The sequence below is a fragment of the Salminus brasiliensis genome, chromosome 4 (assembly GCF_030463535.1).
Source record: "Salminus brasiliensis chromosome 4, fSalBra1.hap2, whole genome shotgun sequence".
NCBI classification, from domain to species: domain Eukaryota; kingdom Metazoa; phylum Chordata; class Actinopteri; order Characiformes; family Bryconidae; genus Salminus; species Salminus brasiliensis.
Genome location: NC_132881.1, coordinates 19,009,265 through 19,026,166, shown reverse-complemented (window position 1 = coordinate 19,026,166; position 16,902 = coordinate 19,009,265). Strand labels below are relative to the sequence as shown.

Genomic DNA, 16,902 nt, shown 5'->3' with positions numbered 1-16,902 from the left:
TATGTCTTGTGGAGTCCATGCACTGACGAGTCAGAGCGGTTTGGGCAGCTTTGTTTTGGGATGTACACAATAGTAGCATGTGTTTTAATGTTATGGCTGAACAGTGTATATTGACCTATATTGTGCACAAATGCTTACTTAAAGAACAGAACACAGCGTTTCAGAAGGCAATATCAGAAATATATATATGTGTTGTTCACATGACCATCGCTGACATTAACCTGTTCTGTAAAACTGCTGACTGCATCTTTCAAGCATGCTTGCAGTAGACCTGCATGTTTTCAGCCAATCTGTCCGAGTCCACCGGTCGAACAAACACGTGTGGGCGGGGCAGTAGCGAGGATGTGGTCGAAACGCCCAGCCCCGCCCTGTGTTGGCGTGAAGCGGGCGGCGCTGATCAGAAAGCTGCAGTCGGAGAGGCTGTGAGGAAGCGTCTGTGTGAGCGCACGAGCGAACAAAAGACTGAAAACACCGCGCGGACCAGTCTTCTCGGGGGTTATTTTTAGTACTCTCACGACAACACAGATCCCATTTTAAAAAATCTGTCCTCTTTCTCTCAAAGGAACGTGTTACAATAGAACATCTGCTCCACGCGACCTTTTTGTGCGTTTTGTTGTTGTTTTTTCTATTCACTGAACGGCGGATTTTCGATGCGTTCTCGCTGGTTGTCGTGTTTTTAACTTTTTGCCGTGTCCAGCCAAGCCGTATGATCTACCAGTATGTCCAGGTAAGTGCAGGAGCCTTTATCGACCCCGACATCAGCAGCGAGTTTCACTAAAGCCATGATCAAACCTTTCGCTATTACTCACAAACTCAGCACGTACAGAAACTTCTCTTTTGCGCGAAGTGAACGGCATCGGCGTAAAATCTCTGATTTGTGGAACCAGAAATAGATAGGCAGACACTAGCCTTTTTTCTTTTCTTTTCTTTTTTTAAACAAAACTAATACATATTTCTTTTGTACCGCACGTGCAACATACATATTACATACATATTAGTACTAGTGCTGAAAAATGAACGAGGGAAGTGCGGCGGGGTTGGTCTGCGGCACCGTTGTTTACCCCTCACGGAATTGGAGAGATGAGCACCAACGCTGTTTAAACACCGGGTGATTTCCTTGGGGTGTGAAAAGGACAGAAGAGCACCTGTTTGGCTCTGTTTAACTTTCTGTTGCACCAACGAAGGATTAGTCAGAGAGGAATGACAGCCAGGTCGTCCAAGATTAACTTCTGTACTTTGTAATAACCGTGTACTGCCGGGGCAGAGTCAGAGATTTCGGGTGTATTTGCTCCAAATAAGCAAAACCGACTGAGAAATTAGACGTGTGTTCGTGTGTAAAACAGCGTAATACGTTTTTATTTTGCCTGTATTTTACGTTTGTTTTGGATCGCTGTACCGAACTCACGCGACGCGGCGTTGATTTTTTTTTTCTCCTGTTTTCAAAGCGGCACGACCACTAGGCGGCGCATTACAACTTTCTTTTTTTGGATGACTTTTGTTAGGCTTTTTTTTTACTAGCAGTCACGTCAACCGTATTCCAATTGTGAGTGAAGCCCGGAGCATGTGTCTTTTTTGGCGCGTTTCCCTTGTGCTGCTCGTGCCCCCGGTTTCTTTAGGTTACACTGTTAACATGGGAGAATATGCATTGAGCTCACATAGCCGTTTCTCACGTTTACTGATCTGCTACTAGTGGCCGCCGTCGACCGTTTTCACTAGGATTGCGTTGCCCGTGAGTAGACACGTCGTCCATATCTTGGTTTAGGATGGTTACGTTGTGTTCGCGTTGAACACAGTGCATTTTAGCCGCTCGCTGTCAGGAACCATTGGCTTGCGGTCGCCTGTTGTGCGAGGTGATGTTATCCGTTTGGATTCTGCCGCCGAGATGAAACTCAGCTCTGTGTAAGGGACTATTTACCGCCGGACGCGCTATAAAGTGGATTATTTCAGTCGGAAATTGAAGACTTTCATGGATTCACATCGAAGGAGAGAAAAATAGGAAGTTGTCTGGGCTCGACGTGGAGTTGATCTGTGACGCAGTTCAGCCGGCGGCGCTTTAAACACCGCTGAGAGCTGGTGGAGTAAACACCGGTGTTATAACAGCTTGTCGTGCCGCGTTTTGTAATATAGCAACTGCGTTTTTCTAAAATTGCCATGTCTTTGTAATGCTTTTCTTCACGTACATTAAACAGCTGATACTCACCGTTTCACTGTTATTTATGAGTGTTCAGAAAGTCAACAACGGTCGATAGGCTAAAAGAGAAGAGCTCCACACTGACTTGACGGGAAACGGACTGTTCACTCAGGCTAAACAGAAACTGTCAGACGATTCCCTCTGAATAATAAGGAGGACGCTTCTCGGGGAAAAAACGGACTAATTTCCCTCGGAGATTTGAAACTTAACGCTCTCGCGCGCGAGCTCCGGCCGCCGCGTCAGTATGAGTTGAGTTTCACGTGAGGAAAAGAATATCCTCTACCTATTCCTTCCCAGTTCGCATGCAGAACAGTAATTACTGCTGTTTTGTTTGTCCCGCAGACCGTCAAACCGGGCCACCCGCCCAGCCTTCTTAAAGGAGCAGGGGGAAAGCGGCCAGAGCGGCGGTGGCGGAACAGTCTCCCGGGCCGAGCAGTACGAGCAGCCTGAGCCCGGCGAAGGGGACCAGGTTAGGGGAGGGATTACGATGCCAAATAGTCTTCTGGGTTACCAGTCACGATCGCCGCTCTTCCGAACTTTCTCCAGGTCCTCGAGTGGATATTTCTCGTTTGACAGCGAGCCCAGCTCCCCGCTCATGACGCATAGCACGTCCACTCAAACCCCGAGCCCGTCTAGTCAAGTGATAATTCACGCCATGCAACGCATTTCTGAGACGCAAGGCGACGGTCGGAGTTATGGTAAGAGGCTGGCCCTGCAGTTTCTCATGTGTAAGTGCGCTTGTGTTGTTGTGGCGCGGATCGCGACGGACGCGCACACATTCTTTCAGTTCACTACAGAACAGTGAAATAGCTACAGCGAGTCTTCTCAGCCGCGTGTCTCCGGGCCTGACGTCACTGCTCTCTTCTCTGATCATTTGCATGCAGGCGCTCACTTTTGTGGTCCTCTCGCTCTCTCGGAGTGTAGTATGGCTGAATTTTGCTCTTTTTGGTTTTGTGTCCTGAGAACAGCATCAAACACTTTGACGTGGTTCGAGCATTTGGCAGGTTGACAAAAATGAAATGAAAATGTCAAAACTTTTTATTTGATTAGGGGTAGGGTTATGTTTAGCATTTGCGTCCTTTATACAGAAGCCCATATAAGTGACGCACAAAGACAGCACTACAAACGTCTTTTAGAATGCAGTCTCTTGTTTTTAGTCCTTTAAAGCAACACGTCACTGTCACGAATGACAGAAAAGGCCCAGGTCCAGAATTCTGATTGTGTTTTCGGTTTTGGTGAGTGAACATCTTTGAAACATAATGTCTGGTCAGTCGTTTTGTTGTACCCACTCTTACTGAAGCAGAGATTCTGTACTTTTCTGGGCTAGTTAAGTCAGTCGCATCAGTTCCTCTGATCCTCGCACTGTTCCTCAGTGCCCAACTATACACCTACCATTATGCATTCCTTATGCTGCAGTCAAAAGTTTCAGTCCATCAGGATGTGTCTGTTTAGTATTGAGAATGTGTTTGCATCTGCATGCACATCTCACAGGGCTCTGTCTTTTTTATGACCCCCATGTTAAACCCATACAGTGTAGAATATGTCAGCACAATGGTGACTGATGGAGTAAGCAGATTTGATTGTTGACTATTTATGCTTACTGTTGGTAAGGTTTGAACTGGACAAGAGAGGCCGGAGAGTGAGCTGCCGGCAGTCAAAATAGAGCACTATGTCTTTTGTTGAAGGCTAGACACGATATTGAGCCATTCCTATTCCCCCATTGAGCGGCAGGAGATAGCAGAGGATGATAAAGCGTCTTCCTGTAGTGCCTCACTAGCGTCCTGTCTCTTAGAGGTCGCTCTTAATGGAGGAGGAAAGCAACACTAACTTATCATGGCTCTCATCTGTCTAATGTGCAGGAAGGTTACCCTGCCAGAAACTACTTGTTTGGCTTCATTGTGAACATGCAGATCAGCACATGCTGTCTAGGTGTGTTCTGGTTTTGCGAGATGTGGCCAATGCTGTCTGTTTGCACTCTTCAAGTTAGTTGCAGTTGACTGTCTTTAAATCAGTGTGGCTGGTAATTGTGTTTAAGTTGATGCTCACTGCAGTGCCAGCGATACTTTGTTGGACAAAGACAAAGAAACCAAACAATGTTAGCATAAAGATCAAATAAGAGCATTTCACAAATTTATGAAAGGGCAGGGGAAGCCATTTAGTTCACATGCAAACAAATTACTATGATCACCTGACAATATTACTGTTTGTAATATTGGGCTGTGGGAAGCCAGTAATAGCAGAGAATGTAATTGAGTAATATCTTGAGTGTGATTTAGGATATTTTATAGTGAAAGCCTCTATGAGTCGGGTGTAGCTGTGTGTGGAAATGAGTAGCATATGGTCCTAATATGATTGGGCATGAGAAATAACAGTAAAACTGGTTCTCACTTGAGTCATAGCTGGAGAATCAGTGCAAGTTCAGCCAGATTGTGGTTGTATTATTAGCGCTTAACCTCAGTGCTCGTTCCAGACCTGGGCTTACATTTACTGTATGCTTCAGAGTAAGAATGCTGATTTATCTCAGTTGTTTATATCATTGTGACCTCAAAGTTCTTGATCATTCAGTGCTGGTCAAATCTTGTCAGAATCTTTTGTCAAGACTTCCTTTTTCAAGACTGTTGTTCATTAATGTACTGGTGCTTCATTTATCCAGTTGAATGGAAATATTTGAGCTGGTGCAGTTTGCAGCTGGGGCATTGGCTCACTACCACGATGCATCACTAACAAACGGAAACGGGGCAGGAAAACAAATAGGCTAAAATGTTATTTAAAAGTATTCTCTTGCACCACAGCTCACCACAGAATTTCCTTCATGAGAATATTAAGTCATAATAACAAGGTTTCATAAAACTAAGAGTTAAGAAACAAGTCAAACAAAATGCAAGTCATAATGATTTAAATAAAGCTGACTTTTCTTAGACATAAGCTGTTTCTGTACATTACATACGTGCTGTGAATTTTTAAAACACCCTAAATCGTTTTCCTAAAAGTCTTATGTCTTAGACAATCAGGATATGTTTGCACTGATATGCACTAATATGTTTCATTTTTGGACAAACATAGATTCCACAGCGTTTATTAAGTTAATATTCACCAGTGTACCGAATTGTAACCATATGACAAGATAATGGTGTTTGGCTGTGGTAATAGTATTGGTTGGACTGAGCATTGGTTGAACTAACTTGATTATTTGTTGACTAACCTGTCCTTGTATCTGTGTTCTGCAGAATTATGGCCCGTACGTAACCACTATCCACCCCACGGAGCAGCGTCTGCGGGGGACATGCGAGCGGAGTCGTACGTCGCGCAGGAGTTGCGACGCATTGGCGATGAATTCAACGAGCTTTACTTCCGAGGGGTAGGTCACCTGCATGCACGTGCAGCTGATTTACAACTGTTGCTAATGCATAATATCTTGATGATGAAATATGTCATATGACAGAGTAATGGCAGGTTACTTGGTCTGTCGTAAGGAACAGTCTGTCTGTAGAATCTACATATCTGTCAGGGTTCATTATCACATGCTGGAGAGTTGCCATCCTGTAAATCATTAGATGGGGGTGGAATATGAAAGGTCTTTAATGTGTCGCTGCAGGTGAGGGCTGTAGCTCAAGGAGTGTGTTTGTAAAGAGTTATGTATTTTCTTGACTGCATTTCTGAAAATTGCATCACTTAATTTATAGTCAAAAATCAAAGTCTTCTAAGGGGCCAGCTCTGATGAGACACGCTGTGTGCTGGGGCTTAGGATTTTTGATAAAAATAAATATGTAAATATCAGCTCTTTATTACCTTTAGTACTTTTTACTTTTTTAATTTATCCCCTACCCTATTTATTGTTTAGTGTTATTTTCCTTTAGTTTAAGACTGTAAATAATCTGTGTTCTGTGTTTTTTGTTACTTGTCATACGTGTTGCTCTCACCAGACAAATTCCTTGTATGTGTAACATACTTGGTGAAATAAAGAGATTCTGATTCTGATTCTGAAAAAATCTATTTTAGCATTTTTTATGTAATGATTTGTCACATGAAGCATCAACTTATTTATTATTATTTTATTATTTATTTTACATAACAGTGCATGGGATATCAAGGTTTCTTTTTATATTAAATTCATAAAGTCTGTAGTGAGTTTGAAGCTAGTCAAAAAATGGTCTTTTAGCATTTTTGGATACTGGCATGGCTTCTTGTATGCTTAGTGCATAATCATCTTGGTGGTTTGTTTAGCATGAAATCTTAACCGTGTATCACATCTCAAGCTTTACATTAAAACAACAAACCATTGTTAATACTACCACTGGCACATGGGTTTATATCAGCTGGCAATACACCATTGCACAGTCTAAGCTGCCTTTTAGTGTAAACATGCTGTTTGATTGGAAGCCAAACTGTGAGCTCTTTATGCAAATAGCACTTTATCTCACTCTTGTTCATTTCATTTGTTTAGCTTTCTAAAATAGATTTAAAAACTCTTTGGAAAGGCTTCCTCAATTTTCCGGTGCTATTTTTACTTTATTTAGTCTAAATATGCAAATTTTTGGAGGTTTTAAGGAAAGAGCAGCAAAGAGACATACAAGATTCTCCTGTATGCCATACTATTCATAATGCTGTCACTTGATTGTAAATCAATCATATCTGCAAATAGTGCAGATATCTAAATGAACAGGAGGTACCAGCAAACCATCAAGGAAATTACTAATACACAGACCAGGACCCATGAGGTGTTTTGTCTGTCAAGGTTGTTTGGGCTTTAGTTATGTTTTCCTTTAACTCCATGTAGAAGTAAGTAAGATGTGGGTAAGTTACCAAAAAGCAGAACAGGTGCAGTAGTGTATGTTCCACCTTCTGTGTTCCGTGTTTGGCGTGCTGGTGTACAGGGTGTGTTTGGCTCCTGTGTTGCAGCATGGCTGTGGTCTGGCTGGATGTGACTCTTGAGTCACAAGCATAAATATCAACCACAAATCTCTGGCAGAAAGGGCAACTTGGCAGATTTATTTATAAGCTCTAAAGCATTATTACACATTTTATTTCCATTATCAAGTTACCATATAAATGTGATACAGATTAGATCATATTCTGCTTGCTTTGGCCAAATGTGTATATTATACAGGTACAGGTGGTCAAGATACAGTGTTCACCGGTCACATTTGTGCAAGACTCATTTTAGGGTTCCACAACTTGCATTTATGAAAGTTATAAGAGATCTAGCTTATCTAGAATAACATTTATCCTCTTCTTTCTGCCATCTCAAAGCTAAAAAAAATAGAGATGGTGGCATGGTACTGCTGCTCCCGGACTGTGGAGTTAGTGAGAGTAGTAGGAGAGTACGAGGAGGCTGAGAGTAGCATAGCAGGGTTTGTATGTGACTGACACAAGTTGACTTCATTACACTTACCCTGTGGTTTGACTCTGGGTTCTAATTATCCATGGGTCATTCTGCGCAGCGCCAATGAGACGCAATCAGCACCTAGCTTCAAACTGACACTGGCCCAGGACAGATTGAAATGGAGGGAATTGCATTTTTTCCTGCTGTTTGTTTATCTTTCCTCTAACATGTCAATGATGTCAGTGCTTTAGTTTGTTTTGTTTGATGGACACACATGGTCTGCAATGGGTAGCCTTAATCCTGTTTCAGTTTGCATTTGATGCACCCAATGATCTGTCTTGCCCTCTTTTTAGTGACCTTATCCTGGAGCCCGTCATAAAAAATACACTATATTGCCAAAAGTATTTGCTCGCCTGCCTTCACACGCATATGAACTTGTGACATCCCGTTCTTAATCCAAAGGGTTTAATATGATGTCGGGCCACCCTTTGCAGCTATAGCAGCATCAGCTCTTCTGGGAAGGTTTAGGAGTGTGTTTATGACTATTCTTTAACCATTCTTCCAGAAGCACATTTGTGAGGTCAGACGTGTGATTCGTCACTCAGAGAACACGTCTCCACGTGTGATTCGTCTCCACTGAGTCCAATGGTGGCGTGCTTTACACCACTGCATCAAACGCTTTGCATTGCGCAAAGCCACATGAATGCCACATGAAGTCTGATGGTATGTAGCGATTGACTCTGCAGAAAGTTGGCGACCTCGGTGCACAATGCGCCTTAGCATCTGCTGACCCCGCTCTGTCTTTGTACATGGCCTACCACTTCATGGCTGAGTTGTTGCTGTTCCCAATCCCTTCTACTTTGTTATAATACCACTGACAGTTGACTGTGGAATATTTTGTAGCAATGACAATTGGACTTGCACAGATGGCGTCCTATCACGGTACCACGTTGGAGCCCCTGAGAGCGACCAATTCTTTCACAAATGTTTGTAGAAGCAGTCTGCATGCATAGGTGCTTGGTTTTATACACCTGTGACCATGGAATTAATTGGAAAACACCTGAATTCAATGATTTGAACAGGTGAGTGAATACTTTTGGCAATATAGTGTATGTTTAGATAACACACCAGTATTAGGGGCATTTTCGAAAGGTGAAAACAAGATGGTCCACCGATAATTGCTGACAGATGTTTAGATGTAGCTGGACTAAACTGCATTAGAAGATTATTGAATACTGAATATCTGCATCTGTCTGGAATTCCCATATTAGTGCATAGTGCATGTGTAAGTCCTTTAGCTATGTAGAGATGGCACTGATGAGAACAAGCTGATTACAGCAGATTCAGGTATCATTATCAGCTTTCTTTGAACATAACAGTTCAAAAAGAAAATGTCATTTTTAGCAGAAAAGTAACAATGTGGAACAGAGATTGGTCTCAAAAGGCATACTTTACCTTTCATGAGGGCTAGATGAGAAGCAGTGGTGTGAGATGCAAAACACTCAATAATAGTAAGCAAACCCAGCACTAATGTGAAGCAGATGTCTGGCCTCAGACAGCTTGCTGTTCCAGCCCAGTCTAATGTCTGCATCTCAGCCTGCTAGCATGCATGATGGACCTTTGTCAGCGCTGTGCATCAGTGCTCTTTTGTTGTGAAGCTTCTTCCCCCCTAAAGAGCGGAACAGTGTGGGCCATTGTAGCTGCTGAAGTTGTCTGTTGACTCATACAGCCACCTCTCAGGAGATGGGTTAAGGCGTTTATGTTCGAACATGTTGTTTGGCAGCATGTAACATGCTCAGTGTCTACCCTGATATTTTTTTTACTTTGTGCATTGCAGAATGAGCCATAAGCGTTTGAAATGAATGTTTTCATGTGTCACTTGAAATGTGACAATAGGTGTAATTATTAAATGTAAATGTATGTCATTTAGTATAACCTAATTGATACAGTTATACCATGACTTTCTTCCTCCCAACACACCCCATCCCAGCCGTATCTTTCTCTTCAGCACAGCATCTTAAAGGTTGAAGTTTTTTTTGTTGCAGTCCACTTGTTTTTGAGAACTTTTTTAAGAACCATGAAGACGAATCAATCCCATATGGCAAGAACACAAGTGCAGAAACTGGCTAACACAAGAGCAGAAATATGGCTAATAACATATAAAAGCCAACTGCTACCAGTTAGGCTCGTTTGCGTAATACTCAGTTGTATGTATGTTTTTTTTTTGTAGGAATTGGAGCGTAGGAATTCTTAGGTGAACATCAACTTTAAAGGTGTATATAGACAGTTATAAATGGCTGCATTCCATTTATACATACCATGTGAGTTAAAAGTCTTCTTTGAAACCTCTACAGAAGACTATATCTATATGTCTATATCTTGGTTTGTTTGGTTGTGAATCAAAGTGATATGTGACTTGGCTCTGAATCACTTAGTGTGAGTGATCGAATGCTGCCCAAGTGACGCTGAGTAGTGCGTCAGAAATAAACTTTCCTTCTCCAAACCCAGTTATCATGTCATGCTAATGACCCTTCTTTCTCTCTTTCTTTCTATCTGTCTCTCTCTCTTTTTTTCTCTTCCTCTCTCTCTTTCTCTCTATTTTTCAGCCCCCACTCGATCCATACTACAGGGTTAAAACTCCTTTCATTTTTACTCCACTTCCTCCTCACCTGTTTCCTCTGGCAGAGCACACAATCGCTCCTTGGGCATGTTGTGGTTTTTGGCTCAACTTTTACTGAATCAAACCTCCCTCTTGTTTTTCACCCTCTGCATTTGTTTATTAAAACCTCTTTTAGCCAAGCACCATCACTGAGGCTAATTTAGACCACATGCTTTGGGTCAACTTCCCTTTAAGTTCCTGTCCTTTTCTTCTCCAATAACTCACACCTGCCATCATCTAAATTTTAATTCATTTTTTTTTGTGATATCTCGTTGATTATCACTGGCTTTTTAAAGTCAATCTTTTAGCTACAGACAAAATATTCTTATCCTGGAGGTGAGGTAGAGGCAGCCCCCTGAGTATGATGTTTTTCACCCTTCTTTTATTCTGTACAGGAAAGGTTTTTTTTTTCTTTTCCTTTTTTCATTCTGGAGTGTGTTTCCTCGCTAGTTCCTGCCAAGAGTCCCAGGGGGAAATGCCCTGTTCTTATCGCAGTCACTCTATGCGCTCAGCACGAAACTAGGCCAGAAACACTAGGCCAAAAGAAGCCACCTGGTTTAGTCTCACCGCTGCCAGCTCTTACACAGCCAATCTGTCTTTAACAAGGAGAGTCCATTTCATTAGCTGGCGTACCGCTGGCCTCTGTCGATGCCAAAAGCCCAGACTGAGAGAATGACACAAAGCTGACAGCTAGCTCTAACATTAATGACTTTTATTCCAGACTGCCTTTAGGTTAACTCTAAATGATTCTTGTTGTTTGTGTTTGGGTTGTATTATTTGTATTTCGGCATGTTAATGTCCTTGTTTTGCAAAGTTTTCCAAGGGTTTGTTGACTCAGTTGTTGATGTATATATGTGTTTATGTCTGTTTGTAAAGACAGTGTTTAACAAGTGACTGGCTGCAGAATGCATGGTATAGTTTGTGATAGATTTGCATAGTGCTGGAAAAGTTATTGTCTAGACCAGTGTTTGGTGTCACACAACATTATTGACATTTAAGTTTAGTATGTTAACAGATTAACACAGCAAGATATGTCATTTGGTGGGATCAGACGTTTTTGAAAGTACACTTTGCAACGCATAAAAACAAAATAAAATGTTTCTGGAAATGTGGTTTCTGTCTGGTTAACATGTATAATTGCATTCTTGCAATTACTTGCAATTGCAAGTTCTGTGTTAAATATTTTTCATCTCTCTGCTTCACAGGCAGGCAGAAATGGGGGCAGAGCCCAGCTTCCAGCACAGAATGAGCCTGCTGTTATGGTATGGATGGGGCTTCTAATTGGGCGTCTATTACAGCGTCTTCAGAGAAGAAGATGATGGTCATCCATTGCACCCAGCAGACAACGTAGCATACTGTAGATAAATGTATATAAGCAACAGCAGAAGTGTACTCTCTTTGTCTTTCTCTTTCTTTCTTTTGCTCTATGGGTTTATACTCGTTTGCCGGTGGAACTGACTGCATTTCTAGACTTCAGCATTCCCTGTCCAGAAAGGTCAAGACTTGGAATCTGGACACGATGGGACCGAGCGGGAATTCTGGGAAGTAACTTAGAATCAGCAGTGTTTCCTGCATCAATGTAGAAAGCTGAGCCATTAATGCACTGGATAGAGAAGGCAAAATGGACCTCTCTCTGTCTCTAGAGTTTTCCCCAAACAAAGAAATGTGGGAAATGTGCCTTCATCACCTCTGTGCCCTTCACTCTTCACTGTCTATTCATTGTTAAGTTTATTTGGTTTAAATCTTTTTTGACTTTGTTTATGTGTTTTTTAACCTCACCTTTGATCTGTATTTATTTGCCATATTTGTATTTAAGTTTTTTTTATAATTATTATTGAAGTGGAAGTTAGTCAGTCAGCGATGGTGTAGTTTTGCATGCCCTTCATTTCTCTATTGACTCAAAATTTGCACTTCTGTTTTGAATAGTCTGTGATGAAGTTACAAAAAATATGAAAAATCATTTCTTATCTGAAGACCTTGGTGAGGGGAAACAATAGACTGTAATTGTTTTGATGCATTTAATGAAAGAGAGGGTTCCTCAGTTTCAGTCTTAGAGAGCCAGTACAGGTGATTTCCCTTTTTAAACACACCTACTCTACCTTGCAGTTAACAGATGAGTTAACTGTGAGTGTGTTTGAGCAGTAAAATCACTAAAGGGTACATGACATTTGCCCTCCAGTACCGGAATCGAGGAACTCTGTTGTATACAGATATTTTAAGACTTGCATACATTTCACCTTTCAGGTTGTCAAAAACATTCAGAGGAAAAAATAGCCTTTGGCGGGAGTGTGATTTTCGCACTGCGCTGTTTGCCAGAGAAACGTTAGCCTTGGCTTAGTGCCTCTCTGTGCTTTGATGCCAAGTCATTAAATACCGATGGAAGTTAAGAAGCACAGTGCACACACTGACTGAGGCAGCTGTTTTTATCTTTAGTAGAAATGAATGAAAAACAGTGAGTGAATGAATTTGTAAGAAGGACAAATAAAAGAAGCAGGCCTTCACTGTAATATGATTTTAATTAATTTCAACATTGGCAACATTGTAGACATCTCTAATTCACATGTGAATATGTTAATGAAAAACATGGTCAAAGCAATTGCATTGGGCATTTAATGTTTCTGAGGTACCACCCCTTCAGTCATATGTAAAACCACCACATCCAGATTATTAAGGTTATTCAGGAGAATCTCAAGTAGGGGGCTTTGTTGTTGTTTTGTCTTAGACTTTTGACAAAGAGCTGCCTTAATGACCAGAGTCCAGAGTCAAGAAAATTGACTTAAAGAACGTGCCTAAAATTAGCCTCAATGACTCAGGGGATTACACCTGTGGTTGTTTTGTTTGTTTGTTTGTTTGTTTTATTTGGAACAAAATGGACTTCATTATAGATTCAGTCCATAGCTATATCCTGCAAAGGCTCTTGATCTGTTGAGCACAGACTGTTCATTGCCGTTGTCCTTGTAGACTCAGGTAATGCTCCAGACCTAAGTTCTTGGCACATAACTTAAGTGTTTATGACATAATTATGTGTTAATGAATGGCATAATATGGACACATTTTGCAAATATGTGTATATTTCAGTTCAGTCACAAACATTTTGCCAAATTAACAAAAACAGACTGTTCCAGCTTGACTGGTGACAGGTTTATTAGTCATACCAAAGACACATTATTTCTACATACTGTATGCAAAGTAGAAATGTTCGTAATCTCTGTTGTTGTTCATGTCTATGCATTATGTATTTGAAGCCCCGGTATTTAAGCCATTTTGTGATCATGTTTTGTGCTTTTTAATTCCAGAACAAATATTTCTCACAGAACATGAATTTCAGGATTAACTAGCAATCTTGGGATTTTTTAAATATGTTCATGCTCATCGCACTGAGCACCCGCAAATAAACTGATCTGACTCCACCTCACAGACCCAGTACAGTTGTAGCAAGAACTTGTTTTTCTTTTTATGTTTGTTGTGTTGTGTTTTGCACTGAAACTTTGCTGTGCTGGCCTTGTGCAATACTGCTGTAAATAAAAGCATTTTTCATCTTTCTTAAAATGGGTGTCTAATTTGTGTCTAAAGCATAGCTAATCATATATGGTCGTTTGTTCTTGATTTGACTCTCATATGTCTCAGTATCTCAGAGACATTCTAATGCTCTAACAGATTATTTCAGTGCTCTAATAGACTTGCCAGATGTACTTGGACAATCAAGAGTATATATTTTGTACTCTCAGTCTCAGTTATAGGTATTTCATAAGTATTGCAACATTTACATTCTGCTTTTAGTGACTTTGGAGTCAATGTATATACATTTACATGCAGACCGACCAAGGAAGTCTATGAAAGAACATCAAAATATTTTGCCATTAGAGAACATCAGAACTCAGTTGGACACTGAAAAATCCACTGTTAGGAATGTGTTGAAGAAATATTATATTGTGATGATTTGAAGATAAAAAACTGCCAGCTCTACAAAGATGGAAGCACCCTAAAAAGGCCTAAATGGCAAACATCCATGTCTTTCAAACAATTATAAGAGCTCTAGATGTAATTGTTCATCACAAGGTGAAATATTACAGATGCGTGCACACAAATGTTAATAAACAGGTGTCATCTAAAATCCACCAACACAAGTCTCACATTGGCCAGTGTAATTGAACATCAGCTCAAAGCATGTTATCTCATCAGTAAAACAGGGTGGAAAATCCATTACATAAGTGTACATACCTGAGTCTCTGTGACCCACCAGTCATCATTTTACTTGACTTTAAAGGTGTACAGAAACACATTTGCCTTTACCAGAAATGCCAGAAATGGATGATGCTGGACAATAATTGACTAAAATGGGCAGGCAACAGGTGTAAATCTTACCTGAAAAGGACTTGAGTTGCTATGATATGTTTTAGAGAAGCAATGATACATTTGACTCCTTTTTGCCCATGAAGCTCATTATTATTACATTTATATCTAGATTGAATACACAGCAAATATAAAACATGAAACCTACCTTATGCAAGCAGCATAAAAAAACAAAGAATAGTGTACATACATTCTGAATGTTAGAGCAAGTTCAGTTTCACTTTGTTAACATTTGTCCTATAACCACTTAAAGCTTCTGTATTCTCTCATCTAGAGTTCTCGCATTGTATTGTGTGCACACACTGAATGCTTCACACGAACGTTCCCCCTTAAAATTTAGTGTTCGTGTGAAGAGAGAAGTCTCTCTTCCTCCAAATGGCCGGCCTATCAGTGTTCATCTGCAGGACATGGAAAGTACGGTACCTTCCACACGACTTGGCATAAACATTCTGACATAATTATATAGTTTATGCCCTACTATTCTCTGCTGTGTGCATGACACACACATACACACACACACACAAACATTCACACACAACACTAGACTAGACCAGATGTTAACTTTTTGTAATTTCTTAATGCAGACATTTGGTTTTACAGTAAATGACAGTGTGACCAAATGTTGTGGGCAATAACCAAGACTCACGGACACACGGACTGCTATTGAAATGGCCAGTTTTGCTGACAAACTGAAATTTGTATCCTGGATTGAATGTAGATTTGTAATCCGCAGTTTAACTCCAAACCTAGGGTCAGGCCAAACTGAAGAGTATCACTTCATTACTCTTCTCTGTCTTTGGCTCTAAGAATGACAAGGGTAGTTCTGGAATCCTACTAGAAGGCCCAAACAAAGCATGATAGATTAGTGTAAATCAGCTCTCCAAAGCAGGATTATAGGACAAACTTTCTTGGGTAAGTGACTGAGGTTTTCTCTTTAAATGCAGAAAGCATTCAGCTTTAGCCATTAATCACAGATTTCCTTATAGAGATAAATGTGAAGAGTGTGTTTTAGATATCAGACAGACTGATTGAACTGAAGTGAATATTGAGCAGCCAATTTATCTGCATTTATCTGTGTTTTGAACAGTTTTCAGCTTGTACAGTATTTCCTGGAAACTAGTATTTTACTGTTTGCTGTTAACTGCTTCTGTAAGGAATTGTCAACTACCAGCAGACATGTAATCATTTTATATTTACATTTAGGGCATTTAGCTCTTATCCAAAGAGACTTAGAAAAGTGCTTCACTGTTTACTCAGAAAAATAACCTTAGCTAGTTTGTATAGACTAGGATCCAAAGATACCTTAGCTTAGATACTACTAAACACAAAAGTCATAATACTCGACCCTACACTTTGCCCAAGTACTTTTGGAAGAGATGGGTCTTCAGTTGGCATTTGAAAACAGCAAACAACTCTGCTTTTCGGTCCAGGGGAAATTCATTTCACCAATTTAGAAAAAAACCTGGAAGCTTGTCTTCCGTGGACCTTAAGGAGTAATGGGTCAAGCCAAGCTAATCAGCTTTCGAACATTGTCATCCAGTATGGCATGTCATATTTGTGGAAGAAACCGTTGTAGGGGCTTTTATAGTCTCCCTAATTGTTTAGTGTGGCATAAATATGTGATGGCAGTGACTTAATAAAAAGTATTAAATATGATGGACATGTATTAAAAAGTTTCTTGTGATTTTGCACCTTACTGTGAAAACTGAAACCTCAATGCCTGCTGCCACCCAATTTTACTGAAGGTCCCTTATAGTCACTCAAGGATTTCTGACCACCTGCCTTCTCAAGAAACTGGTTGCAGCTAGTGATAACATCCTCTTTCTGCCACATCCAGGTAGTGTAGCCAGTGTTCCTTTAACTATGCGTTCAGAATGTATTATCTTTTTGTATCTTCTTCCTTGTTCGATTTCTTTTCTGAACATTACTAAACAACATATTTCAGCAATCAAACAGTCAACAAACCCCTAGCCAGCCCAGGTAGTTTTATCTCAAGCACACCTGATGCAACTAATGAAGCCCTTGATGCATGCTGTTATGAGGGATTCTATTTAGGGGGCTGAATAATTCTGAGACATCAGTCGTCAGTAGCATTTTGTGTTGACTTTGGAGAAAGCACTTGTTATATTAGTTGTGTTGAGCTTAAATTGTTCTTGTTTAATTTGTCTTTGTACATTTTAAATAATAATACATTTGCAATTGGAGTTTTAAGTGCATCAAATCACTTTTACTCTATTTATGCACTAGAACAGGGGTTTGGTTTATGCAAACACCTACAAAAATCTATAAACTGCACAAGCTGCAAAACTGCAATTGTACAGCATTTGTGAATTTTTTTGGTCCATTTAATATGACATTGTCACACAATGTAAAGGA

General features: G+C 40.5%; 1 protein-coding gene and 1 long non-coding RNA gene across 2 annotated transcripts in view; one reads left to right on the top strand and one right to left on the bottom strand.

Moving 5' to 3' along the window:
• LOC140554466 (uncharacterized) overlaps positions 1 to 2,360 on the bottom strand; it is a 34,524-nt gene extending 32,164 nt beyond the window's left edge. Inside the window, exon 1 of the long non-coding RNA XR_011979616.1 lies at positions 2,201 to 2,360. This is a non-coding gene — a long non-coding RNA (uncharacterized lncRNA). The remainder of the gene's footprint in view (positions 1 to 2,200) is intronic.
• On the top strand, positions 418 to 13,722 carry bcl2l11 (BCL2 like 11). Its single transcript, XM_072677502.1, has 4 exons — positions 418 to 727; positions 2,534 to 2,889; positions 5,419 to 5,549; positions 11,379 to 13,722. The coding sequence occupies exons 1-4, from the start codon at positions 720 to 722 to the stop codon at positions 11,490 to 11,492; spliced, it is 609 nt and encodes a 202-aa protein (XP_072533603.1). The 5' UTR covers positions 418 to 719; the 3' UTR covers positions 11,493 to 13,722.
• Positions 13,723 to 16,902: the final 3,180 nt, after the last annotated feature.

Bases quoted from the DNA above. Each gene is read 5' to 3' on its own strand.
- bcl2l11 (XM_072677502.1), top strand. The intron at 2,890-5,418 runs GTAAGAGGCTGG...TGTGTTCTGCAG, and splicing joins AGGCGACGGTCGGAGTTATG to AATTATGGCCCGTACGTAAC. The intron at 5,550-11,378 runs GTAGGTCACCTG...TCTGCTTCACAG, and splicing joins ACGAGCTTTACTTCCGAGGG to GCAGGCAGAAATGGGGGCAG.